The following is a 27,520-nucleotide window of genomic DNA, read 5'->3' on the forward strand; positions in this document are numbered from 1 at the left end:
GAATGCTCCAGTCCAGCAAACTGAATTTTTTTTTTTTTTTTGCTTTTATAGAGGTGGTCATACTTGCTGATGATCAATTAATTATGGGCATTTGGCTAGCAGCACCTGTCTGCTACTTAGCATCTTAATTCCTATGGAAGCAGTAAGGGTGTACTTACTTTTTCACACATGGCTTCTCCATTTTGGCTTTATTTCTGTTAAATAAATCATGACACGGTGTAATATGTCATGTGTTGTTGTTTATCTGAGGTTGTATTTACCTAATTTTTAAACCTGCTAAGGAACAGATGATTGTTATTATGTCCTGATATGTAAAATCATACAATTCCAAGAGGGTGTACTTTCTTTTTTAACACAACTGTACACAAGCAGTTTTTAGGCAACTCTGTATCCTCTTTTTAATGGTAATTTTTTAATGGTACTTCCCCTTTTTTGGATGCTGCATAAGTGACCACAATATCAACTAGTGTACTCTATCACCTTTCTTCCTTAGCATTTAACACTGTTGCTGATTTTTAAGCTGGCTGCATGACGAGAGTTGTACAGTTGATCAATCTACATTACTCAGTAATTTCTGCAGAAATAGGTATTTTCTGTGTAAGCTAAATAACAACTCAGCAAAATTTTGTTACTTACGTATTTGCACATTACAATACTCTCCCTAATATAAAACCCAGAAGTGAAACTTTAATTCTGCCTGAGTTATTTAAGGGGCTCCTGAAAAGCAGTTCCCTCAGATACTTCCTTCAGGGAAGTTTTGCAGAAGCCTTTGTTCTTTCCAATGGCAACTTTTTTACTCATAAATCTCTTGCTTCTCCTTCAGCCAGCTTTCCAGCTATCAGGTAAGTTGGTTACTTAAATTCCAAAATTATCTTTTGGAAATTGAATTTAAATCCATGAAATCTTAGATACAAGGAAAATTGATTTAACATTTACCATGCATATCGCTATAAATAAGCCGGCTTGGATTGCAATAAATAATAGGTAACTTCATTTTGATTGGCATTGACTTGATTGGGTTCATTGTTTCAAAAAATAATTTGTTTTTCCCTTTATAGAAGTGAGTCATTTATTAGCTATTCAAATTATTATTTGAGATGATTGGACTTTTATATTTATTTATTTATTTATTTATTTATTGCATTTCTATACCGCCCAATAGCCGGAGCTCTCTATAATTATGTATAGATTAGCCTGTTAATCTGTTTTATACTGTTGTTTTTATATATTTTTGATGGTTTAAATGTTGTATACTTTTTTTAATGTCCACTGTTTTTAACTTTTGTAAACTGCCCAGAGAGCTTCAGCTATGGGGCGGTATAGAAATTTAATAAATAAATAAATAAATAAAATCTGCATGGCTGTATTGTGTGAAGTTTGAATTGGGGAATGCAATTTTGATCAGGTTCATGGCACAGGGGGAAGGGAGGCTCAATCTTGCCCCCCCCGCACTGTTCTTTTGATCCAAATCAACCCCCTTTTAGCCGCAGAGAGGAAACAATATGGCCAAATTCAAGCACCTTTGTGCTTTACCATTTAGAGCTAAATACAGCTGGAGAGGAGGGGAATTTGCAATGTATCAGATAAATTGGCATGAGGGAAAAGGGTTAATTCCCTCCTCTGTCTAATCCAAATTGACTTTTCCACATTCCGTTTAGCAGCATAAAATTTGGGAGATCCAATCTCAGATCTCCCATATCACATCTAGTTTAGCCCTCAAAGATGTTATGGAAATAATACATGGAAAGAATCTTCTGCTGGCTTTGGTATTTTGTAAAAAAAAACCACCCATTTTATCTATTCAGATTTTATTTGAAATAATAACTTACAATTTTTCATTTAAAAAATGCCACATAGCTTAAATATAAATGCTGAACAAAAATAAAATGACTAAAATCCTACTCATAAAATAGACTGGAATCCAAATCGACAACAAGGACATCATGATTAGTATCTGGGCACTATGGAACAATGACAAATAAGGCACAGCATAGAAAGCATTTTGGATAGTGGAAATAAGATACAGAATTAACTGAGGAGCATTACTTCCTTCTAATGCTGGCTTACTGCAGCCCTGTTAAGGCATTTGAGAGGACACCTGCAGGCTTCAGGTGTGTACTAGGATGGGGCCATACATGCTGGCACATCATCCCCACCTCAGTTAATTCAGATCTTGCCGTGATGAGATGTAGAACTCTTGGAGCAATCAAGAAATATGCTTTATCAGGCTTCCCTATCATGCTGAGAGTTATACTCATGTTCAAGAGTGTAGTGCAACACTTTCAACACAACAAGGTCTGAGCTGAAGTGGGGGTTAGAGACCAGCCTGACTGGAGATGTAGGGGCAGCACCAGCACCCCAATACACCCTTTAACACACACACACACACACACACACACACACACACACACACACACACACACACGTTCACTAGAGATGTGAAGGCCTGTGGGGGGCGGGGAATGGAATGAATGGGGAAAACTGAGAGGGGGACATTTTTTGCAGAGATATTTGGAAAATTAGGGGGACGGGGACATTTTCCCACCATAAATGTTTCTGCATTTTTCTATTTTATCTGAGATTTCAGATCTCTAGTCAGAACCAGAACCATGTTTGGTTGCCTTGGTGGACTATCTATATTGGGAAACTGGACAGGGGGAGTATGTCATTGTTGTATCTGCTGAACTTTTAAGTGGCTTTCTGTACCATTGACCATCGTATTTTTCTGAAGCACTTGTCTGGGATTGACTTGGAGGCATTATGCTATGATGGCTGCAGTGCTCCTCTGAGGGGTGATCTCAGAAGGTGTGTTGGAGGAGTCCTGTTCAATGCTATGGCCATTAGTCTATGGTGTCTCTCAGGTTCCATCTTGATTTCCATGCTATTTAGCCTATATATGAAATCGCTGGGATAAGTTGTCCATAATTTTCAGATTCTGTGTCACCAGTATGGTAATGATACCAAACCCTGGGCATGTCTATACCTACGGGCTTTCTGGTATGGGGTTGGGAGGATCCCAGGGTTTCCCACTTCTGGGATTGTCCCCCAGCATGCACATGCCTATGCGTCATCCCAGAAGTCCAGCACAGCGATTTCTTTTTTTAAACTGGAGATGTTTGTACAGCAACATGGGCATGATCATGCGCCAAAGTAACTTTAAAAAGTTAAGAAAAAAACTCAAAACTTGGTGCCCAAAGATGCTGAGAGCCATCCAAGGGATGGCGAAATGGATGCCCCCCTGATGGGCACAGAGCCCCTCCTGGACAGCTCCTTGCCTGTTTGTTGAAGCCCTACTCGCAGGGAGCAGGGAGGACCCAGGCACACCACACTGCCTGCGGTCCTCGGGGTTGTCCTGACTGCAAGAAAAACAAGGATCAGTGCTGTCTATTTTATCCTAGGCCAAGTAAGAGGTCATCTCCGGGATTTGGATGCACAGGGATGATCTCAAGCTAACCCCAGGATAAATGGCTGGTGTAGACATGCCCTGTATCTCTCCTTTCCATCTAAATCCAAGGAAGCTGTTCTAGTTCTAAATCAGTATTTGATGTCAGTAATGGACTAGATGAAGGCAAACAAAATGAAGTTTAATCCAGATTCCAGACAAGACAGAGGTGCTCCTGATCATCTGAAATGTTGATCAGGGAATAGGAATCCAGCCAGTACTAGTTTCAGCTAAACTTTGCTTATATGTGGGGGTGCATAAAACCATCAAATCCAGGGTGTAATAAAACCCAGCTGCACCACTGAAGAGATGCCTCATGGAAGCTCTATGGAAGCTAAGTAGAACTTTCTCACCATTGCACTATGATTTCTGTCTCTTAATTTTACAGAAAGTGGAAGTTTCCTGATATATAATGAAAACCTCAAACTTTGTGTACAACTTCAACAATCCCGTTCAATCATTCTGGACTACTGCAATAATGATAATGAGGGGCAACATTTTAAGTGGGTATCTGATTACCAGTTGTTGAACGTGGCAGTGAAACTATGCCTGGCAGTGCCTTCGAAAACAAACCTGGTTCCGGTCACACTCTCCCCCTGTAACAGGACCATTGAACTTCAGAAATGGGAGTGCCGAAATGACACCCTTCTGGCACTCAAAGAAGGAGGCCTGTTTTTACATCCTGCTAATGGACGTAAGGGAAAAGTTATCCTATCTCAAACATCCACCATGCAGAGTATCTGGAAGATCTATGGAACAAAAGACAGCCTGTGTTCTAAGGGCTATGAAGGTGAATTTCAGAAATTTCTCTTTCTCTAGATTAAATTATGTGTCTTCTTCAAGCATGTTGAATGTCCTGTGTCCACGTGATGCATAACTTCAAACCACATCTGTAAAAGGAGCCCACACCACACTGTAAAAAAAATAATGATTGCAGGTGTTGGAGGACCAATTTTCACCAGGACCTCATCATGCAGGGAGGGGGTGTTTAATACTTTCCTCTGCTGACAAACTTTCCACCCACCACCACCATCAACTGCTTTTAGTCCAAGGAGGGAAGAGTTTCAGAAATGAATAACTACCTTACACTTTTCTTTGACTTAGTAACAGTTATATTTGTGTTATGGAACTTAAACATTAAAAACTGAATCCAGACAAAGGGAAGAGCTTTGAATTAATTTCAATGGGAGACAGTTAACAAGGAAATTCAAATATATGTAATTCATCATAGGATCACATGCTTCCATCTTATGGAAGGGGTGTCCATTCCTGAGTGGGGCCTCGGAGGGCTGTATCCAGGAAGGTCAGGGGTGACGTCTGGTGTGATCAGAACAGACCGCAGGCCCTGAGGACAGAGCCCGGTGTTAAAGGAGTAGAATCCATAAACCCAGAAGCAAAACTGCCCCTTGCATTTTGATGTGAACATGGAAGCATATACAGAAACACAGACACACAGAACCTATGTACATCACACACACATGAATCTCTGGATTGAAGGTTTCATCTGTAGCATTTCTACTTACAGTTCTCATCTCAATACTTTTCAGAATTATTTCATCGTTACATAGTATTGATTTTGTTGTTCTCTTTAGCTCTGTATACCTTAAATGGCAATGCCTTTGGAGCCCCCTGTGTATTCCCATTCAAGTATATGAACAAGCAGCATGCTGAATGCATAAGAGATGACAAAAACGGGAAGCTTTGGTGTGGAACAACTCCGGATGTGGATAAAGACGCTTTAACTGGCTATTGCCCGCTAAAAGGTAAACTCTTTTCAAGGTTTTATTTAAGCCTTCGCTTCGCCATCACATACTTGCTGCTGAGGGGACTATTTCTCATATATTATTATTATTATTATTATTATTATTATTATTATTATTATTATTATTATTATTATTGTTATTTTATTTATATAGCACCATCAATGTACATGGTGCTGTACAGAGTAAAACAGTAAATAGCAAGACCCTGCCGCATAGGCTTACATTCTAATTAAATCATGGTATAACAATAAGGAGGGGAAGAGAATGCAAACAGGCACAGGGTAGGGTAAAACTAACAGTATAAAGTCCAAACAACATCAAGATTTAAAAGCGCTCGGGGGTCGCATAACAATATATGTATTGAAAAGGGAAGCTGTCAACATTGTCTGTTTTTGTAGATTGTGCAACTAAACCACAGAATTGGAGGGGGGGAAATCTCCCCACAGTGAATCAGGGGCACATCTTGATGAGGGGAAAGCCCTGGGTGGATCCAGAGTGGCGGCAGGTCATTTATATGATGCAGCAGCCATTGCGGAGCCATCCAAGAGCATTTCCCCTAAGCTCCACTTTTAAAAAGTCAGGCACTTACCCCGACTTTGAGCAAGGCGCAGACATGCATTTTCCATCTGTCACCTTAATCTGCTCTTACAGTGGAGGTGTGGCCTGGCCAACTGCCACCACAGATTGGTTGGATGGAGAGGGGGCAGTCCAGCGAGCCAAGTGGCCACTGGACCACCACTGTGCCTCTGCAGGCCAGCAGAGCACCACTGTTAAATAAAAAGTAAATAGTAGGGGAAGGGAATTAAAAATTAAACCTGGGTGCTGGCGCACCAAGACAGAGAGGAGGGGACAGCCCAGTGGGCCTCCGCACCTCTGCACATTAACACAAGCCGGTCCCAGGGCAGAGGTGCTGGAAAGGAAGGGCAAGTAGAGCCCCCCCTTCCACCTGTCTCACAAGACTGTCACCTTGCCCAAGCTGTCACTGAGCCTTCTTTCAGGGGCTGGATGGGGCCACTGAGGCTACTGGTGAGGAGCTCCTTCCTTGGGTTCCCACAGGAAGCCCCAGTGCGGGCACAAAGAGGGGAGGGGGGGGAGGCGATGAAGTGGTGTGAAGTGGAGCAAACAGGAGAGGAAAGCTGGGGAGGCAGGAGGGTGTTTGGAGAGGGTGGGATTAAGCGAAGGGGAGAGGTGTGACCCTGGGATCAGCAGAGTTGTGGAGGGGGAAGTCGGCTCCTCACCCTGTTTTTTTTTTTTTTTAATGGTTTTGTGGCTCTTCCACCCGGGCAGAAGAACAAAAGATTTAAACCACATAATTGTGCCCCTTTGCAGTGGGGACTACCCTTCAGGGGTGCAAGTGTGCAATAGTGGGGGCTCAAGATGCCAACGTGTCCTCATATAGACACCCTCCAGAACAAAATAAATATAAGTAATCTGATGGTTATGGGTGTCAGGCAATCACCTGGAAGAGCCAGAGATAATTCTATAGTCCTGGTAGGGTTAGACAAATTAGTGTATTTCTAGTCAGTGTATCAATAAATACATTGATTTCTGCTACAACTATATAGGGTCAGATAATGCCTGCCAAGAAGTTTAAATACCCTCCCTCTTTCAACTGGTATAAGGACGTTTCAGGAGGACATGAACAAATAGAGGGTGTTTTCCATACTACGCTCCAGATACTACACTCCCCCACTATACAGAATGAAATGTTCAGCTTCAGAGCTTTTCTTCTGACCCTGAGGCATTTAACACTATGGGCCGGTTTGCATGTCACTATAACCCACCTTGGATTAATTAACCAGTGGGCTGACAAATTGCAGGGTGGGGAGTGCCATGGCTTGTCATGTTATGCAAACCTGAGCTTCATGGGTTATTTGAAGGTTAAACAACCATCAACTTACCCATGGGTTGTTATAAAGTTATCCATAAGTTTTTAAACCCTTAAATAACATGTGAAGCCCAGGTTCACAGAAGATGACAAGCGATGGCATACCCCCACCATGGCTTGCACATTCAAAATGGCAGCTGGCTCATGTCTCAGAGCCCCATGGGGGAACTACGCTATGATGACTTACCATGGCATGTTTATATAGCAAAGCAAGGTAAGGTGACCATATGGAAAGGAAAACAGGACTCCTGTATCTTTAACAGTTGTATGGAAAATTTCAGCAGGTGTCATTTGTATGCATGCAGCACCTGGTGAAATGTCTTTTTCATCACAAAAGGAGCACTGCCCTCTTTTGTATCTGATCACTTCAGCTATACTATGAATGAGGTTGGATTAAAAGATTGAAACTGAATCCAGGCAGAGTTAATGGGATAGTTGAGAATTTTAAATCTTCATAAATAAGCCTAAACATGCAGAAAACGTGCTATCTAGATACACTGGACTTGCATGTGCAGGAAGGAGCAGCCAGCTAAAAGTTAACTGAGGAGGAAAGACATCCGCTATCTTGCTCTGGTTGTCATGGTGACTAAAGAATTACCAGAGAGCTAGGGGGAAGGCCCACTAGGCCGAAAACATTTGGCTGTAAGAGAACTGAGAGCGCCCTCACTAATGGAAGAAAACGTTTTCCACATAGGAGATGCTGAGGGGCAAAGGGTGGCTAGCTCACTCCCACCCCCTTGTGGAGGAACCCGAAAGGGCGAGTTCTCTAGGTTAGTTGAGTGGCGGGCAAAGACTCTCAAGACATCCTTTCTCTCATCTTGGAAAAGTTTTATTACGAGCATCCTGCAGTGCTGCAACGTGGCAAACTCTAGAGGATCTGAAGGACTGCTCACTAGTTGCAGGCAAAGCTAACATACTTATAGGGTAACATCCTCAGAAGCAACAACAGAACTTCCTCATATAATAAACCAATCATAATACAGTTTTGCAATACAGTAACCAATGATAGACACGGCATTTATGCATGTGCAGAGTGCAGCTAATTCTAAGACTAAAAAACAACAACACATAGATGGGTATTGCAATCCTGGAACATCTGTACTTTTGTGGTTACTACTCTTCCTGTCCTCGCTGGGAGGCTCACACTCTGACTAATGTGTCAACACTTCTTGTTGGTTGAGCAAGTGTTGCTCAATGTATTTTCAGTTACAGTTTGGATCAAATTGCTATAGAACTTACTTTCTAATAGAAAGGGCTTACATCAAAACAGGGTGGGCACAGACAAAACAGCCCATTCACACATTTCCTCGACACCCTACTCACAGTAGGAGAGCTTTCATGTGAAATATACCATTACTTCTCTTTCAGAAATACATGGGACAAATCCATATCCCCTCCCCGCATTCTTTTTATTACGTGCCACTGACTTCAGCTAGCACAATGAGATGAGAAATAGGGCTGCATAGATGCCAATTGTTCCTTTTTTCCTGATACCAATCCCTATTTTTTGGCTATTGCTGAGGTTCCCTTTAATAATGTGTGGGCCACCTGGCTTACTGTGAAACCCACCGACCCTGCAAGCTGGCCTGCTCCCTTCAGGTGTGGTGGGAGACGCTGTCCTATCACTAGTATTCAAGAAAGATTCAGTCCAGTTGCCTTGGAGGAGGGCATCATCTCCTCCTTCCTCTTAAGCAGCAAAATGTCTCGGACTGACCCTCTTTATTGCTAAATTTCTGCATGAAGAAAAGATCTCTCTGTCTACCAGTTTTCAAGCAAACACCATGAAGCAGTTTGTTCAAAAAATAAAGCTATAAACATCAATGAAAGATAAATAAAAAACAAAAAGGACAAACAACTTGGAATGGGCGCTTTTTGAAAGCCAGATTTTTTCACGCTGGTTTCTTAAATCAGGTTCTTTTTTGCTTTCCTCAGGACAACATAATTCTCCATTAGTTTTAGTCAGAAGGTTGGGAGAAAGAGGAGGCTCCTTATCTCTAGATGCACCTTGGCCCAAGCATAGCTTAGGTCTTAGTTATCATTTCTCATATGAGCCCAGCCCACCCACTTAAGATTTGCCGGGAGCTTTAATTGTGGTATTGGATTTTATTGGTTTTGTACCCTGCTTTGGGATTATGTTATAATGAAAGCGGGTAATAAATTGTACAAAAAAATATAATTGTTTTGAAGCTATATTTAATGTGTGTATTTTATGGATTTTTTTGTGGTATGATTGTTATTATTAAATAATTATCATGTTTAATACTTAAGCACAATATAAAATATAGGGGAGAGGGGAGAGAAAACATCCCTATCCAGAATTTACTTACATCAAGGGATGCTCACATAGGGAAGGATCCAATGGTGTGCTGCCAGAAGCGCAAATGGTGTTGTGCTAGCATGAACTAACTCTCGTGCCATGTCAATAATGCTTGCTAGTGTGACAGGTTTACAGGAAACATGTGCTAGCAAACACGATTGATGTTGCACTACAGCTGGTTTACATTAGCACATCATTTTCACTTGCAGCAGCAGAGCATTGGATCTTTGCCATAATCAGGAAAGTGTGGGCATGCTCATGGCCACAGCAAATTGTGCAGCTTCCCCTGACATGCACTCATTAGGTGTGAATGATTTTGGTAGGGAAGCCACATTGTACTGACCCTTGGTTGTGCAAGGTAGGCCCTCATACATGTAAGATGTGAAAGGGACTTCTGTATTTCTGCAAACTACTTTAGATATTCCTTAGAAATGTGTTATCTATTAAATAACCAAAGCCCTAAACGGCTTGGGGCCAGGCTATCTGAAGGAATGCCTCCTCCCATATGGACCTGCCCAGACTCTTGAGGTCATCCTCAGGGGTCCTTCTCCATGAGCCCCTGCCAACAGAAGTGAGGCAGGTGGCTATCAGGAGGAGGGCCTTCTCTGCTGTGGCACCCCGACTCTGGAATGAGCTCCCTAAGGAAGTTCGCTTGGCACCTACCGCTCAGAGAGCTCCGGCTATTGGGCGGTATAGAAATGTAATAAATAAATAAATAAATAAATAAATGCCAGGTGACGACCTTCTTATTTCAGTATTTTTACAGTCTTTAAATTAATTTTAACTTTGCTGTTTTAAATTTGTATTTTAAATGTATATTTCTGCACTGCTGCTGATTTTATCCACAGCATTTTTTTATGGTTGTACTTTTCCATTGCATTTTATATCATGTCTTTATACTGTTGTTTTATACTTTGAATGGTTTTAATTTTTGTGAACCGCCCAGAGAGCTTCGGCTATTGGGCGGTATAAAAATGCAATAAATAAATATATTTCAAATTTGGATTTAGCTTCACCATGATTTGACACTAACGTTAACAATACTTACAGATGACCATGATGAATTCTTCTGGACCAGAAATCGTTGGACAGGAGATCTCTACCAGATCAATACCCAGTCAGCTCTAACATGGTACCAAGCAAGAACAAGTTGTCAGCAACAGAATGCTGAATTAGTGAGCATCACAGAACTACATGAACAAATATACCTATCAGGTATAACATAACAAAGCATACCATAAAACGTTATCAGTATCTTAGGTCAATTTTCTCATTAAAAATATATTGTCTGAACATAGGAAGTAATTTAAAGACATAATATAAGCAGTAAGTATATTTCCCCCCCCCCCAGCAGAGATTACCTGTGATGTATCACTTTCATAAAGTCCAAATATGGATTATCCATTTTGCCTAGGGTTGCCCAGTCTTCTGACAGGTCCCCTACACCTTTAAGAATTGTATGGCAAGCAGAAATGCATGGGCTGAAACTCATGATTCACTGCATTTGTCTGCTGGAGGAAAAGTTTCATCTGATTAATGTTTGCTTCATTCAAGCCATAAAAGGCACAAGAGTCAAGCCACAAGGAAAGCTGACAAGCCTAATTAAAAGCTACCTTTTTCTCTTTTATTTTGTGTTGTTTCCCATTAGCTGCATACTTACAAAACTCCTAGCTATGTCATGATGACATGATGACATTGTGAACCTCCCAGAGCCATTGGGCAGTATAGAAATGTAATAAATAAATAAATAAATAAATAAATAAATAAATAATTCAATTGATTTCCTTTCCCTAAATAGGATTAACAAGTATTATTGAGACTGACTACTGGATTGGCCTTAACAGTCTGGATTTTGAAAGTGGATGGCAGTGGATTTGCAATCATCCATTAAGATATTTAAATTGGTCTCCAGGTGAGTAAACATCTAAAAGCTAATAACTGAAAGTCGTTACCATTTAGTATTTACTCAAAATGCAAGAGGAATTTATTGGAGGGGAGGGTATTTGAAAACCTGTGGATACTACCTAAAGGAATTCATTTTAAACAGGTTTGGATGACATTTAAAACCTTTTGTAGCCTTCTTGAAATTATTAAACTGTATTTAACATTTGACATTTAATCAACACCTTTTTTTTTCTATAAGTATGTTGTAATTTCTTTTATTAAATATACTACAAAGCCTTTTGTTTCTGGGGGAAACATCTGCCAGTTTTTAAAATCTGCACAGTTCCTTTTTAAGGGCAGAAAACAGAAACCAATTTTGGCTTATTTTCATGTTTAAAATGCTGCTATGCTGACACAGGAACTTTTGTTTGTGTCACCTTTTTTTTTTAAAGGTAGCCCATCTCTGGAAACCGAAAAAATGTGTGGATCAATGGAGTCTAAGAGTGGCAAATGGGAGAATATAGAGTGTGATCAGAAACTTGGATATATTTGCAAAAAACAAAACTCTTCAATACATGCTTCTGTTATTCCTTCAGGTAGGATAGGAAACTGGAAATGAAGTTTCCGTATATAACCATAAATTATATAATTTATATTGATAACTTATAACATTTTTACATACTCTCAGACTGCTGTTTTTTTATGTTAATAGCTATATACACAATGTGAAACAATTTATACAATCTAACTGAGAGTATCTTGCCAGTGGCATGTCACATGGAATGGAAAAATCTTATTTATTTATTTATTACATTTTGATACTGCCCAATAGCTGAAGCACTCTGGGCAATTCAAAACAATTCAAAACATAAAATACAACATGGTAAGGTTCAATATAAATGTTTTAAAATTTAAAGCTACAGTGTAAAATAAAAATAAAAACTGAAATAAATTTTAAAATACAGTAATGGGTTTAAAACAACAGAAATTGAAAGACTAAAATGCCTAGGCGAATAAGAAGGTCTTCACCTGGCACCTAAAAGAGCACAACATAGGTGCTAACTGAGCCTCTCTGGGAGGCTCGTTCTACAACAAAGGTGCCACAACAGAAAAGTCCCTTTTCTTAGTAGCTACCCACCTCACTTCCTTTGGTGGGGGCTCCTGGAGAAGGATCGCTTAGGGTCTGGGCAGGTACATATAGCAGGAGATGATCTTTCAGGTAATTTGGCTCCAAGCTATTTAGGCTTATAAATTATCTGCCAGTACAGATCTCATTCCTAGGCATGGTCTGAAGACATATGTTGCAGTAATCTGTCTGAAGCTAAGCAGACCATTGTATGGATGGGAGATTGCCTGAGAACCCTGTGTATATACCCCTATATTTCCATCATGAAAGATAAGTGAAGTACACATACAATCAAAACATTCTCTGGACAGGACTACAACAACCAAGGGTCTTTCCCCTATACATTTTTGTTTTATTACATTTTATGTAAAGCCTTGTGAACCTGGCAAAGGTGATCCTTATGTACAAGGCTATTATCTGTATTTCTTCCTATTTCTGCTTTACACATTTTAGGATTGCACCCAAAATTTATTTAAAGAAATAATCTGCTGTAAATTTGTACAAAATAAGAGGGGGGCTTTGGAAGGAAGCAGCAACCACATAGTTAAGGGTTATGCCAAAATGTGCTACAAAAAGCATTCATAATTTTAGAAGGTTTTTTATCTATATCAATATTTTTTTATCTATATTAATAAAAAAGGATGTGTATCTGTCTGTCTGTAACCACTTTAGCTCCAAGGCTGTGAAATCGAGACTCCTGAAACTTGGCATGCATACCAAGGGGTCCCTAGGAGTGTGCATCTTGCAGTTATATCGGGGTTTTTTTAAAAAAGCATTGATTTAAATTAACATTACATTTATCCATTGCATCCCAGTGATTGAAGCTGCAGTACATCTCTAGCCACATAAGAAGTGCCATGCTGGATCAGACCAAGGGTCCATCTAGTCCAGCACTCTGTTTACACAGTCGCCAATCAGCCATCGGCCAAGGACTAACAAGCAGGACATGGCGCAACAGCACCCTCCCACCCATGTTCTCCAGCAGCTGGTGCACACAGGCTACTGCCTCTGATACTGGAGATAGCATACAACCATCAGGGCTAGTAGCCATTGATAGCCTTTGCCTCCAGGAATCTATCCACCCCCCTTTTAAAGCCATCCAAATTGGTGGCCGTTACTACATCTTGTGGTAGTGAGTTCCATAACTTAACTATGGGCTGTGTGAAGAAGTACTTCCTTTTATTTGTCCTGGACCTCCCACCAATCAGCTTCATGGGATGACATAGTGAGATGTGTAAATAACTCTGCTTCATCTGACTAACTTGTTTCTCTTACCTTAACAGATGTGTCTGTGACTCACTACTTTTGTAGTCAGTTCAGTTTGCACAGCTTTGTAGTCAATTCAGTTTGAAGAATTCAGGAGAAATTCTGTATATTTGAATTGAAAAATGTAGTCAATTACATCAAAATGGGATATATATATATATATATATATATATATATATATATATATATATGCTTCCATTCATATTGTTTTAAGTATTATTGTTCTCTTTTTAGATGACTTTAAGCCTGTTAAATGTCTAGATGGCTGGGTTGCCTATGCAGACCATTGTTACCATCTTAACAGAGGTCCCAAGGCATGGAAGAGTGCGTTACTGTCCTGTCGAAAGGATGGTGGAGATTTAATCAGTATACACAACATTGAAGAATACAGCTTTGTCATCTCTCAACTTGGCTACAGTAAGTATATCCCAAAGATTCTGTCTCCTCTGGCTTTAGAGTGTGAGTAAGAGTATGCCTGGAAACTTCTCCTTTCTTATAGTCGTGTTTATCACAACACAAACAAATTTCATAATTACAGCAAGAACACATTCCTGAATAGAATATATTGAATTAGGAATAGATCTGAGAGTTAAAAACATTGAAGTGTGCTTTTGAAACCCGTTATAAGGGCACACTTTAGAATTTCTAGTGCATGCACTGTCCTCAGTGGTTGGTGAAAAACATCATTAAAGGCAGATACATTCTGATGTAATGCATGTGAGGTACAAATGAGTGAAATGTGCGAGATGAAACTGGCTATCAGATGCTGCTCGGTTGCGGAAATAATGCAAAAGTCCAGCTCTTCAGAATATTTTGTTGATCATTCCAGCAGGGAGACTCCCCAATAAGCTGTGAAGCTGTACATGAACATGTCTGATTGGACTGCAGTTATGAATGCTTTCCTACTTCCACATCTATACACCATAGAGTATCCTGTCCAACACCTGGTCTCTGGAACTAAGTCTGGTAGCAAATAAACCATGTGCATTTATGTTCTTAGAAGCAACAGATCTCCTGTGGCTAGGACTGAATGACCAGAAGACCCAGATGTATTTTGAATGGAGTGATGGGACTCCTGTAGTATTCACTAAGTGGCAGCGAGGAGAACCGACGCACATAAATAATGTGCAAGAAGACTGCGTCATCATGAGTGGGGAGGTAAAAATAAGGAATACCTATCTTTCTAGTAAATATGTATTTTCCTTGAATTCTGTTTGGTGTGAAAGGCTGTCTCAAAAACACAGCTTCATGTAGACAATTACTTAAAATATATTTCCCCATGTAATTATTATTATTATTATTATTATTATTATTATTTATTTATTTATTTATATAGCACCATCAATGTACATGGTGCTGTACAGAGTAAAACAGTAAATAGCAAGACCCTGCCGCATAGGCTTACATTCTAATAAAATCATAATAAAACAATAAGGAGGGGAAGAGAATGCAAACAGGCACAGGGTAGGGTAAACAGGCACTGGGTAGGGTAAAACTAACAGTATAAAGTCAGAACGAAATCAAGTTTTAAAAGCTTTAGGAAAAAGAAAAGTTTTTGGATGAGCTTTAAAAGCTGCGGTTGAACTTGTAGTTCTCAAATGTTCTGGAAGAGCGTTCCAGGCATAAGGGGCAGCAGAAGAAAATGGACGAAGCCGAGCAAGGGAAGTAGAGACCCTTGGGCAGGCGAGAAACATGGCATCAGAGGAGCGAAGAGCATGAGCAGGGCAATAGTGTGGATTGCAGCTGTGTAATCAGTGTTTTCACCTAAGAAAAAGTAATTTTGAATTTCAACATTAGCTAGCCACACCGAAATAAGCCCTACCATATTCAGTAGAGCTTACTTTCCAGAAAGTGTGGATAGGTTTTCAGCTTTTATTTATCAATCAAGGAACAGACATTTATTTAGGCATATTAAAAATAGATACTGTTCAATATTGAGGGCTGTGTGCATGTTGTAATTCTGTGACATCACATAGAAGTGCAAATTTGCCATTGGAATTCACCTTCCTAACAATCTCACATTTGAAAGGAAGTTACTTTCTAGCCTGTACTTGGGTCCTGTTAAAATCCCAGTAGCCAGATGAATTGGTGAACAAGAATTCTACCCATTATTATTATTATTATTATTATTATTATTATTTATTTATTTATATATATAGCACCATCAATGTACATGGTGCTGTACAGATAACACAGTAAATAGCAAGACCCTGCCGCATAGGCTTACAATCTAATAAGTTGTAGTAAACAATAAAGAGGGAAGGAGAATGCAAACAGGCACAGGGAAGTGTAAACAGGCACCGGGTAGGGTGAAGCTAACAGTATAGAGTCAGAACAAACTCAATATTTGAAGGCTATAGGGAAAAGAAAAGTTTTTAGCTGAGTTTTAAAAGCAGTGATTGAGTTTGTAGTTCTCAAGTGTTCTGGAAGAGCGTTCCAGGCGTAAGGGGCAGCAGAAGAAAAAGGACGGAGCCGAGTAAGGGAAGTGGAGGTCCTTGGGCAGGCGAGAAGCATGGCATCAGAGGAGCGGAGAGCCCGAGCGGGGCGATAGTGTGAGATGAGAGAGGAGAGATAGGCAGGAGCTAGACCGTGAAAAGCTTTGAAGGTCAACAGGAGAAGTTTATATTGGATTCTGGAGTGAATTGGAAGCCAATGAAGAGATTTCAGAAGTGGAGTGACCTGGTCAGAGCGGCGGGCCAAGAAGATGATCTTAGCGGCAGAGTGGTGGACAGAGACCAGCGGACTGATGTGAGACGAAGGAAGGCCAGAGAGAAGAAGGTTGCAGTAGTCCAACCGAGAGATAACCAGTGCGTGAACGAGAGTCTTGGCAGAAGAGACAGACAAAAATGGTCGAATCCTGGCAATATTATACAGGAAGAAATGACAGGATTTAGCTACTGCTTCGATGTGAGGAGTAAAGGAGAGCGAGGAGTCAAATATAAAGCCAAGACTACGAGCTTCCTTGACCGGAGTAAGCGTGACATCGTTGACAGTAAGAGAGAATGAGAGGTGAGGAGAAGGTTTAGGAGGAAAAACAAGCAGTTCAGTTTTTGCCATATTAAGTTTCAAACGACGATGAAGCAGCCAGGCTGAGATATCTGAAAGACATGCCGAGATACGATCGTGAACATCAGGAGAAAGTTCCGGAGATGAGAGATATAATTGTGTATCGTCGGCATACAGGTGATATTGGAGGCCGTGAGATTGAATAAGCTTACCCAAGGGCAGCATGTATAGAGAGAACAACAACGGGCCAAGCACCGAGCCTTGCGGAACCCCAACAGAAAGGGGAAAAGAGGAGGACGAGCTGCCGTTAGCCGACACGCTGAAAGAGCGACCCTCTAGATAGGAGGCGAACCAGTTATAGACAGAGCCACAGAGTCCAAGGTCATGGAGGGAATCTAAGAGAAGATCGTGATCAACCGTGTCAAAGGCTGCGGTTAGATCAAGGAGAATAAGAACGGAATAATGGCCTTTAGACTTGGCAGTAAGAAGATCATTGGTTATCTTGGTAAGGGCTGTTTCAGTGGAATGCAAAGGACGGAAGCCAGATTGAAAGGGATCCAGAGCAGAGTTATTAGAGAGAAAGTCAAGACAACGAGAGTAGACCAGACGTTCCAGGATCTTTGAGACAAAGGGCAAGAGAGAGACAGGTCGGTAGTTAGACAGGGATAGTCGATCAAGAGTGGGTTTTTTGAGAATGGGAGAGACTGTAGCATGTTTAAAAGCAGAAGGAAATGAACCAGAGGACAGAGAAGAATTAATGATGTGAAGCAAGGATGGGAGGATAGCAGGGATAAGATTAATAAAGACGCGAGAGGGAATCGGATCACGGGAACAAGTGGAAGGCTTCGACGAGCGCAGTATTTTAGACAGTTCATCAGCTGAGACCGAAGGGAACGCAGAGAGAGTTGCAGGAGGAACTGACAGGTGAGGGACAGGAGCTGGAAGCGGAGCAGAGCTGGCAAGATCGGAGCGAATAGTTTGGATTTTAGCATTGAAGAAAGAGGCAAAGTCATTGGCAGTGATGGGGCTTCAGTTCTCAAACTGGGAGAGTAATTTATTTTCAAAATGCTACAATTTCCTGAAAGCATTGCTTGTTTATCATTCATAGAATTGGTAATAGGCTTTTTCTTTTTCTTCTTCTTCTTTTTTGCAATTGTCCATCTTATCAAACTTTGCATCATCAAAATAAACATCAAGTATTGAGAAAATATTGTGTAAATTAAGTTTAAATACTGCAGATCTTTTTCACTAAGGTTGATATTTCTTCCTCTTTACATCCCCAGAATGGACATTGGGCAGATTATTTCTGTGAAGAAGAACTTGGTTACATTTGCAAAAAAGAACCTTTGGCATCTGTTCCTGAAGAAGCTGAAACTGCTGATCCAAAATGCCAGAAAGTAAGTCTAAAGTAAAACGTGAAGACGTTTATGTGTGAGGCCACACAGTTAATTCTTACTTCAAAGAAAAATATGAAGATATCAGCTATCTATATTCTTAAGGCTTGCAATTTTCCCATTCATAAGCACCTCTAGCCTTGAGGTGAGCAGTGATAGGTCTTCCCTATCTACATTGTCCTCTCTATATGCGATTAGCATTGTCCTCCACCCATCAGTCACTATACTACAATTCCTGAACCTGTCAGCTTCAGCCTTGATCACAGCATCTTCACTCCTTTTGCATTTGCTCCACGGGGCTGGAGAGAGTCTTTTTATAATAATGTTGTTGTCCTAGAAGACTGCTGAGTTTTCTTTTAGTGAAGGATTTCTTTTACTACATGATTGCACTATTCTAGAGAAACTCTGCACGCTGCTCTAGGATGCTGGTCCCTTCATGAAGTGTCGGTTTCACACTACTGTAGCTTTTAAAAGGGCAAAATAGAGTAGGGAGGGCACAATGGCTGGGGCCATAACTCTATGGCAGAGCACATGCAGGTCTCTGCTTCAATCCTTGGCATTTCCACTGAAAAAGGATCTCAGGCAGTAACCCTGGAGAGCTGCTGCCAGTAGATAGACAACGCTGAACGAGATGAACCAACAGCTGATTCTGTATAAGACAACTTTGTATGCTCTGGTCTAGAAATTATTTGGGGGAATCATACTTCTCATCCAGATTTCTATTGAATATCTAATACTGTTTCCACAGTCTCTTTTAGATTCTGGTATTGATAGTCTGAGCTCGAAGGATTGCAGAATGGCCAATGTGTTAGTAGGGAGGTGCAAAATCTTCTTCACTGTTTAGGATGATGACACCATTGATGCCTGCAAGTTGCAGGAGAGCTACACAAGTTCTCTGATGCCCAGTGCATTGTGGGGATTCCTGTTTTAGAGCACTTTCAGCAGCATCACTAAAATAAACTTGGTGTCTTCAAACTAATATTGTAGTAACTTGTCATTGCTGGTTTCTTCAACAGGGCTGGAAAAGGCATGGTTTATATTGTTACTTCATTGGGCAGACATCTGTGATATTCTCAGAAGCGAAGAACATCTGTGCAGCAAACAAGGGATTTCTGACTTCCGTGGAAGACAGGTATAAAAAAGATTTTCCTTAGATCAAGAGGAAAAGAACAAAATATAAGTACTTTTTTAAAAAATAAAGTGATCTCTCTCTCTCTCTCTCTCTCTCTCTCTCTCTCTCTGTCTCTGTCTCTCCCTCTCTTTAAGCTGCTCCTTTACAGCTTAACATCCATTACTTCCAAGTGGTTGGCAGAAAACCACATACAATATAAAAAGCAGTATACAAAACAGTATAAAACAATAAATACCTTCAAACATTACAATGAAAAAGTAAATCAGAAGCAATGTCATGATAGATTTGGGAAAGCTGAATGAACAAATGTGTTTTAGGGTGCCTTTGAAGCTGTCCAGTTTCTGCTTCTTGAAAATATATCATTCATATATATGGAATGGCATAAGGTTGCTAACTACGAGAAAATAACTGGCCCTGCTGTTTAGGGGGCATCTCTCTCCCTCCCTCCCTCTCTCTCTCCCTCTCTCTCTCTCTCTTTCTCTCTCTCTCTCTCTCTCTCTCTCTCTCTCTCTCTCTCTCTCTCTCTCACACACACACACACACACACACAGAGGAAGAGAGAGAAAGAGGCAGAATTCAATAATTAAAAAGAAAGGTGGTTTTACTAGTGTCCATCTGCTTCTTCAATTAATTTCAATTTTCAATATTTTTATTGCAAATTTACACAATCGCTCCCGAGTGCTCACTCCGGCATTGAGGTGCCCATTTGGCCCCCTGCTATTCCAGGAAACTTTGAAAAAAAGTGAGAAGATGGTTAGAGTGCAAATTGTGCAACACTGGCTGTGAAGCTGACCAAAGATGTGTTAAGAGGACATAATTTTGACAGTGAGGGTAGCAACAAAGACTTATTTCACTGCTTCCTTTGCATCCCCATGTAAAAGCCCTGCAGAGATTTTCAGAGTAGTCTGAGGTTTCCGATTGTCTACTTACTACAGTGAATAAAGGTTTGGATCCATCAGAAGTCTGCTGTGACCTTATTGCTAAGCACTTGAAGAATAAAATAGTTTGCCTTTCCAGTGATTTTGATGCTCTCATTGTGGCAGACCCTATTGAGGTGTCTAGCTCAGTTGTGTGGATCAGTTTTAGTTGTTGTTTAAGTTGTAGACAAAGTGTTTGCAACAAGGCGTCCAGCAATGATCCTGCCCCTGCGGTTGATTACGTTAGCCAAAGGGGTATGACCAGGTTGGTCTAGGCTGTGGTAAATGCTTCTTTATTTGCTCCCCTCTAGGAGGTAGTGGCTACTCCTTAAGAAATCCACCCTGGATCCAATAGCTCTCAACAACTACTGCCCAGTCCCAAATACCCCTTTCGGGGGCATAGGTTCTTGAGAGAGCACCTGGATGCACTAGCAGCTTTTGTGTTGTCCTTGTGACACTGTTGTGTTTTGGATTACACTAGGTTAATCTGATGCATTGTATAGCTATATTACTCAGTCCCAGAGGACCTGTAAGAATAGGCACTATCCTTTTACCACTAGACCATTCCCTGACATTCTAGGCTCTGCACTTTGAATGGATGAAATCTCACTGATGATAAGCCACCCATTAAGAATCCAGAAAGTTAGTAAAAATTCTGTTTTGATGCATTGTTATCTATCCCCCTCCACAGATATGAACAGGCCTACTTGACCAGTCTAATTGGGCTGCATTCTGAAAAAATGTTTTGGATCGGCCTTTCAGATATAGAGCAACCAGGGACATTCAAGTGGACCAGTGGAGATAATGTTCTGTTCACCCACTGGAATTCAGAAATGCCTGGTATGTGTTCCATCCAGAACAATATACAACTGAAAAAGGATTTTTATCTGGTTTTTTTTTTTTTTTGTATGTAGATGAAGACAAATGTAATTCAACTGGCTCTTCGTTTTGTATCTTAAAAAGGGCAACAGCCTGGCTGTGTTGCCATGAGAACTGGCACTGCAGCTGGATTGTGGGATGTTGTGAGCTGTGAGGAGAAGGCAGCTTTCCTCTGCAAACAATGGGCAGAAGGTGTGACGCCTCCTCCTGCCCTAGTAACAACTCCTCCACCCCCATGTCCAGAAGGATGGAGTCCAAGCCCACTTAGAAGTGTGTGCTTCAAAGTAAGTATACTGCATTTTGAGTCAAGGTACTTGCTTGTTTAAATAACAAACAAAAGGCATTTCAGTGAGCCTTTCGAGATATTTGAGGGTGTAATTGTTGTGACTTTCAGTTTTAGTCAGTGGCCATGTTCAGACGTCACTTTAAGCTATGATGGGTTAATTAAGCTACAGTTTTAAAAATAAGCTACTGTTGTTCCCCAAACAAGCAGACAAATAAGTTACTGTACATAATTATCAAGCTACTGTGTGTAATCTCTGCCCCCTGTCCTGCTACAGTCCTCCTGCCCCAGCAGTGGCGCTATTTCAACTGTTCTGTCTGTTTGACCACTGATGGAGACAGAATGAACATGACTGTGATCTTGTAAAAAAAATATCTAAAAGGTTTCGAATGTATAATTACTTAGAAAAGTAATTCATTTCATTGTACAGTTCCTTATGAAGGATCCACAAGATCTGAAACGTTGAGCGTTGTACAAGTTTGGTTTAAAGTTTTTAGAACATTTTTTTATATTTCTTATAAGAAAAATAAAGAAATCTTTTTGACATTTCATACCACCAGAGCTAGTTGCCTCTTTTTCCTATAGCCTTTTTGTGGGTGCTTTTTCCCTCTTTTTTCACAGAAGTTTTTGACATGTCAGCGATTCATTGCTTTTTTAAAATGTTTTATAGGGCTGTGAGCTGCACAAGCATAGTGCAAGAGGCAGAATGGAAAAGTATAAATGAATAAAATATAGACACAGACATCTATATGCACGGACATTAACATTATAAAAAGATAACGTGGAAGAAAGCTCAGGAGTCACATAACGAAACTTGTATTAACACAAAATCTTGATAGCTAAACCTTATCTTTAGGATAATCAGTAACAAGAATTCTACAAGTTCCCTATGATACTGCTTGGACTTTTTCTGCTTGCCTTGATGTGTAGTTTGTTTCTGTTTTTTGGTATACTATTAGATACTGAAATAAAGTTGGAAGCACACCATACTCTTGCAATAGAAAAGACTAGGGATGTGCTCCGCTCCGATTAGGAGCGTAGAAGCAGTAGCGGATTGGCCTGCTCCGCCTTACCCAGAGGCGGAGTAGGAGCGGACCGTGGACCCCCTAGAAGCAAGGCGAAGAGAAGCGACCATTTTTCGGAGCTCCGAGTTCAGGCGGAGCGCTCCGGTCGCCATCTTGAAAACATTTCGCCATAGGATTGCATTGCGGCAAATAATCGCGCATAACTACGTTGTTTTTGAAGCTATCGCTCTGGAAATTCTTGTGCTCAGAGAGTCGTGGATGGGGGTCATTTTGAGACCACTCTCACCTCTCTGCGTTGTCCGTGTCGCGTGCTATATTTTTTTGAAAATCGGGTCAACCGCGCGGCTCAAACTGCGTTTCGGCTTTTCGCCCATAGGATTGCATTGAGGGAAAGAATCGGGGATAACTGGGGGGGGTTAAGCTATCGTTCTGAAAATTCTTGTGCACAGAGAGTCGTGGATGGGGGTCATTTTGAGACTACTCTCAACTTTCTGCGTGCTGTGGTTCACGTGCAATGTTTTTGTGAAAATCGGGTCAACCGCGCGGCTCAAACTGCGTTTTCGGCTTTTCGCCCATTGGATTGCATTGAGGGAAAGAATCGGGGATAACTGGGGGGGGTTTAAGCTATCGTTCTGAAAATTCTTGAGCACAGAGAGTCGTGGATGGGGGTCATTTTGAGACCACTCTCAACTTTCTGCATCGTACGGGTCACGGGCTAGAAGTTTTTAAAAAATCGGCGGGAAAAATACCTTTTTCAAAGGGCTGAGGGGGCAGAGTCAGCTCCCGGTCATGATGATCCCAAAGTTGGAGGAGGGCATAGGCAAAACAGGTAACTTGGGATTCTGGGAAACTTCTCTTTCTTCATCTGAACGGGCTTTTCCCCGTGTTTTTTAACACAGTAGCCCCACCAAATGCACAAACACAACCTGAAATCATATACTAAGCCAAGAATAAGAGATAGAAACACAGCACTGCTCCCCACCCTAACCTTGGGGAACAACTGAATCGATGTGGTGCAAGGGGATGAGCTCCCCTAGGGCATCTCATCGTGGACGTGCCCCCACTCTCTCCTGCACTGGAAGGCCATAGAGCCTTCCAAAGAGAGTAAAACGGTGGAGCAATGCCTCTCATGAGTTGAAGTGAATGGTCACTTTTCAGTGGTGGAGCAATGCCTGTTCTGAGTCGAAGTGAGCGTTTTACTTCTTCTCGGAGCTGTGGCTGTCAGTGTCTTGAACTGGCAGCTACTTCCCCCTCCCCCGGGCACGTCCCCCTATTGCTGGTAAAAGACAGATATAGCCTTTTAAAAAAAGTTCTTCTTGTTGTTTATTGAGCAACACTGCTGCTTTTAATTCCACCCCTCCTTTGTTTATTGATTGATTTATTCCATTTTATATGCATTACTGGCTTATCCTTGGCTCACTTCCTTATGCCCCCAGAAATGCCAGCTGCATGCCTGCCTGCCTTCCCTCCCTCCTCCCCTGCCCACCTCGCAGGGATGTTGTGTGTGGGGTGCCCGATTTTCAAAAATTCGCCAAAAATCAGGGGATGATGGGATTGCTTTGAAACTTGGCGTGCGTGTGTATATCCCCATGAGGTGTCATGGTGCCAAACATGAGGTTTCTAACTTGAACAGAAAAAAAGTTGTATAATTTTTTAGCTTTCAATGCAAGCCTATGGGGGGGGGAAACGGAGCTCCGGATCCGGATCCGGAGCTCCGGGCGGAGTGGAGCGGAAGTGGGCGGAGCGGGGGCGGGGCGGAGCGGCCCGATCCGGAAAATGGCGGATCTGCAAGTGAAGCGGAGCGGGGGGTCTGTGCACACCCCTAGAAAAGACACACACACAAATCTTGATCATGTCCCATAATAATGGTCATATAGTCTTCTTGCAACTCCAACTCCAGGAAAGCCAAAATCATGTTGCTTCTCTTTCTGTAGTCAGTCAGGGCTTAGGCATAGGACTATGTTCTTTCATCAATGGTGGTGGTTTTCAGATTCCTTTATAACTGTTGCATGGGTTACATTTGGGAATCCAGGAGGGGATCTACATTTGTCAAGTTAGAACGTGTCTTACCGTTTTTAAGTGTGCATTTGGTGTGCGTTTCGCCACATGACGTTCAGTTTGTGACATTTTATTGTTGTCTGTTCTCCGGTTTTTATTTTGAACTTCTCAGAAATAAGTCGTTCTATTTGTTATGATGTGGCTGAGTTCATCATATTAAATGGGTTTCCTGTAGTTCTTAATTAGCCAATTGCATTCCTGGGGGGCATGTTTATGTAATTTCCGCGCCCAAAGTTGCCGTTTTTTTCTTTCAAGCCTCTTTTTGAAGCCACATTTAGTTTCATTTTTGAGAGGATGCAGGAACATTTGTAAGTGGGGGATTCTTGGAGAGAAGAGGAAGTGGGAGGGGAAATTGGCAGAGTCGGGGGGGGGGAAACATACAGATTTCTTTTCTTAGTGTGGCCAAAAGGAATGCATTCCCACGGAAAGAGAAAAGTAAGTAAACGTTTTAAAAACTGCTACATTTTAAATCGTTCAGAAACAAAATGTTCAATGACTGTAAAAACAACATTTCATATACTAGTGTAGATCCCCTCCAGGTGAGTCCTTATCCTTCCTTTGAGATGAAAGGGATACACATGATCCCCTGTTCTCACTGAGGCCTAACATGTGGTTGCTGAGGGGCATAGCCATGGGGCACATTGACATGGAGATAACATGGTTAGTGAGCACAATCTTGCTCCCCACCTTTCATGTTGGGTGAATGTGTGTTAAGGAAATCATATCTTCTCTGATATGCCCCTGCACATATCTTGGTGAGGGAATCAAAATACTGCTGGGGTTGGGTGTGTGTGCAGGGGGAACATCTGTACAATTTTCTCAGTAAGACTAGGAGACTTTATTTTGTGTATGGCTCAAACAGCTGTAGTAATAGCATTGCCTGGGAAGTGCACACTTCGACTTTTCCTACATTTTTGTAACATCCAGGAATTGTTGAATTCCTTGAATTGAATCAAGACAGAAATTGAAGAGGGCTGTACTGATTAGGGGGTCATGGCCAACTGTGGTAGAATCAAATGTAGAAGATGAAAGTGGAGGTTGAATTGAAAAAAGGTATCATGGTATAAGTCAAAGAGGAGAAATAAATAAGGGAATCAGCAAAGTTCAGAGAGAGAGAGAGATTGTAGAGTAAAACTGATATTTCTAAAAAGAAGTGTAATTGTATTTTTATGCATTCAGGCTTTTAAGGGTGAAAAGTATGAGAAGAAAACTTGGTTTGAAGCACATGATTTTTGTAAAGAAATTGGAGGAGACCTGCCTTCTATCCATGGTTATAAAGAGGAGAATGTGCTAATAGCAATGTGAGTTTCATAAAAAGGTTATCAATTATTCTGGTTTTAATTGTGAACTGCCCAGAAAATCTCAGCTATTGGTTAGTATAAAAATGTAATAAATAAAATAAATAATGAATAAATTATCTTAAAACAATGCTCACAAAAGGTTTAAGTGAGCACCAAACATTTTATCTTCAGAGAGTTCTCAATCTGGAACTTCTGTGAGCTTCATACATTAACAGTGCAACACTAACGGGGGGGGGGGGGGGAGTATTATTGTGAGTGTTGCATGCCATGAAATGAAAATGCTGTGAAGTTAAAATGTAGTAGCTCCATGTGAAGAAGCACTAAGTAGACCAGAAATATAGATGATTCTGATCTGAAATTTGAATCCCCCCTCCTTCCCTCAATAACATAACAAGATTTAAATGACCTCATCGTATTTGTGGAGTTGAATATTTGTAGGGCTATACACATCTGCTGGGGTGTTAATGTGTACATGTGAGAGAGAGGAGGGGAAGAAGGCAGAATTGCAAGATTGTATTTTTACCTTTTCACTTAAAAAGCAAGAACAGGACAGGGTACAATGGTGGAAGATGCTGGCCTACAGCTTACTCTCAAATTAGACGCCTAACCATATTCATATTTTTTTCTTTTCCTTTCCTTTTTGGAGTAGGAGGTGGGGTTTTTTGTTTTGTTTTTAAGAAAAGCAGTTTCAGGAGAAGGAAGTATTTTTGAGGCACAGAATTCTCTGCCTAAAATCACTTCAAGATGACTTCCCTGTCACCATGGTTCAAAGTCCATTTGTGAGTGTGTTTAGAACTCTGCAGAACAAAAGCCAAATGGTGGTGATTTGGAGCAGAGAAGCAATTGGAATGGAAAGGGCATGTGGCATTAACCCACATACAGTTCCTAGCCTTTTGCCAGTCAATATTTCTTCCCCCCAGAGTTGTTTTTCCTAAAAAAATAAAATTAAGAAAGGAAGAACAGTGTTTGGGCTTTCTTACATGCCTTTGAGTGAAATATGAAGTTCATGCAGGTAAATATATAAAGTTTATTAATGCAAAAAGGTTTGGAGCTTTGGCATGCAGACATAGTACATGCCCCTTAAAAGCAGTGTATAATGTAGGTAAGCCAGAAGACCAGTGACTTAGCAAGAAATGTAGATGCTGCTGGGAAATAATCATGTGTGGTCTGAACACACACATGCACAGACACACGCACACACATATTCCAGAAATGTCATACTGTAACAATGGTTAAATACATGTACTGATGATAAATGGGTGTCTGATATTTTACTAGAAAATATCAAGCTATTCATTTTGTAAATTTGAAACCAATGAGCACCACAGAACGTTTACACACATATAATTATTATGTTTTAGTTATTATGGAGAAGACTCTTGGATGGGTTTAAATCCTATGGACAACAGCAGTGGGCTTACTTGGACTGATGGATCTCCTGTAAGTAAATTATTGATATTGGTGTATTGGTAGCATACTTATGAGGGATGTGTGTCAGAATCAGCCAAATCAGGCCACTCAGGTTGCCTGAAGTGAAGTGGGATTCCCTCTGAAATGAACACTATTGAGGCTGGACTGTCCCAAAATGTCATGTATAATTTGGAGCTTCGTAGGGGTGCAGAAAGGCAGGCAGACTGTCTGCCAAAAAGCGTTACTTTGCTTTTGCTTTTCCATACATGGAAAATGCTGCGGATGCAGCAAGGAGAGAAATTGATCTTCTAATCACAGGCAGTGGTCCAGTTCACATGTAACGCTAAGCCACCCTGGAAGATAAGTCACCATGGGTTGGTTGTTTGCTCACCAACCGACATTATTCTTGACGGATGCTCAGGCAAGGCA

The 27,520-nt window shown here is 41.0% G+C and overlaps 1 protein-coding gene across 1 annotated transcript in view; it reads left to right on the plus strand.

Moving 5' to 3' along the window:
• The first annotated feature begins 736 nt into the window (after window positions 1-736).
• Window positions 737-27,520, plus strand: part of LOC134394942 (macrophage mannose receptor 1-like) — a 58,632-nt gene continuing 31,848 nt past the window's right edge. The window contains exons 1-14 of the mRNA XM_063120863.1: window positions 737-842; window positions 3,831-4,232; window positions 5,035-5,205; window positions 10,461-10,625; window positions 11,209-11,322; window positions 11,747-11,890; window positions 13,921-14,103; window positions 14,687-14,844; window positions 17,976-18,089; window positions 19,103-19,218; window positions 20,827-20,975; window positions 21,099-21,298; window positions 25,560-25,681; window positions 27,043-27,121. Coding sequence (XP_062976933.1) covers window positions 782-842; window positions 3,831-4,232; window positions 5,035-5,205; window positions 10,461-10,625; window positions 11,209-11,322; window positions 11,747-11,890; window positions 13,921-14,103; window positions 14,687-14,844; window positions 17,976-18,089; window positions 19,103-19,218; window positions 20,827-20,975; window positions 21,099-21,298; window positions 25,560-25,681; window positions 27,043-27,121 — 2,178 coding nt within the window. The 5' untranslated portion in view covers window positions 737-781. The remainder of the gene's footprint in view (window positions 843-3,830; window positions 4,233-5,034; window positions 5,206-10,460; window positions 10,626-11,208; window positions 11,323-11,746; window positions 11,891-13,920; window positions 14,104-14,686; window positions 14,845-17,975; window positions 18,090-19,102; window positions 19,219-20,826; window positions 20,976-21,098; window positions 21,299-25,559; window positions 25,682-27,042; window positions 27,122-27,520) is intronic.

The sequence above is a fragment of the Elgaria multicarinata genome, chromosome 1, assembly GCF_023053635.1.
Source record: "Elgaria multicarinata webbii isolate HBS135686 ecotype San Diego chromosome 1, rElgMul1.1.pri, whole genome shotgun sequence".
In the NCBI taxonomy this organism is placed as follows: Eukaryota; Metazoa; Chordata; class Lepidosauria; order Squamata; family Anguidae; genus Elgaria; species Elgaria multicarinata.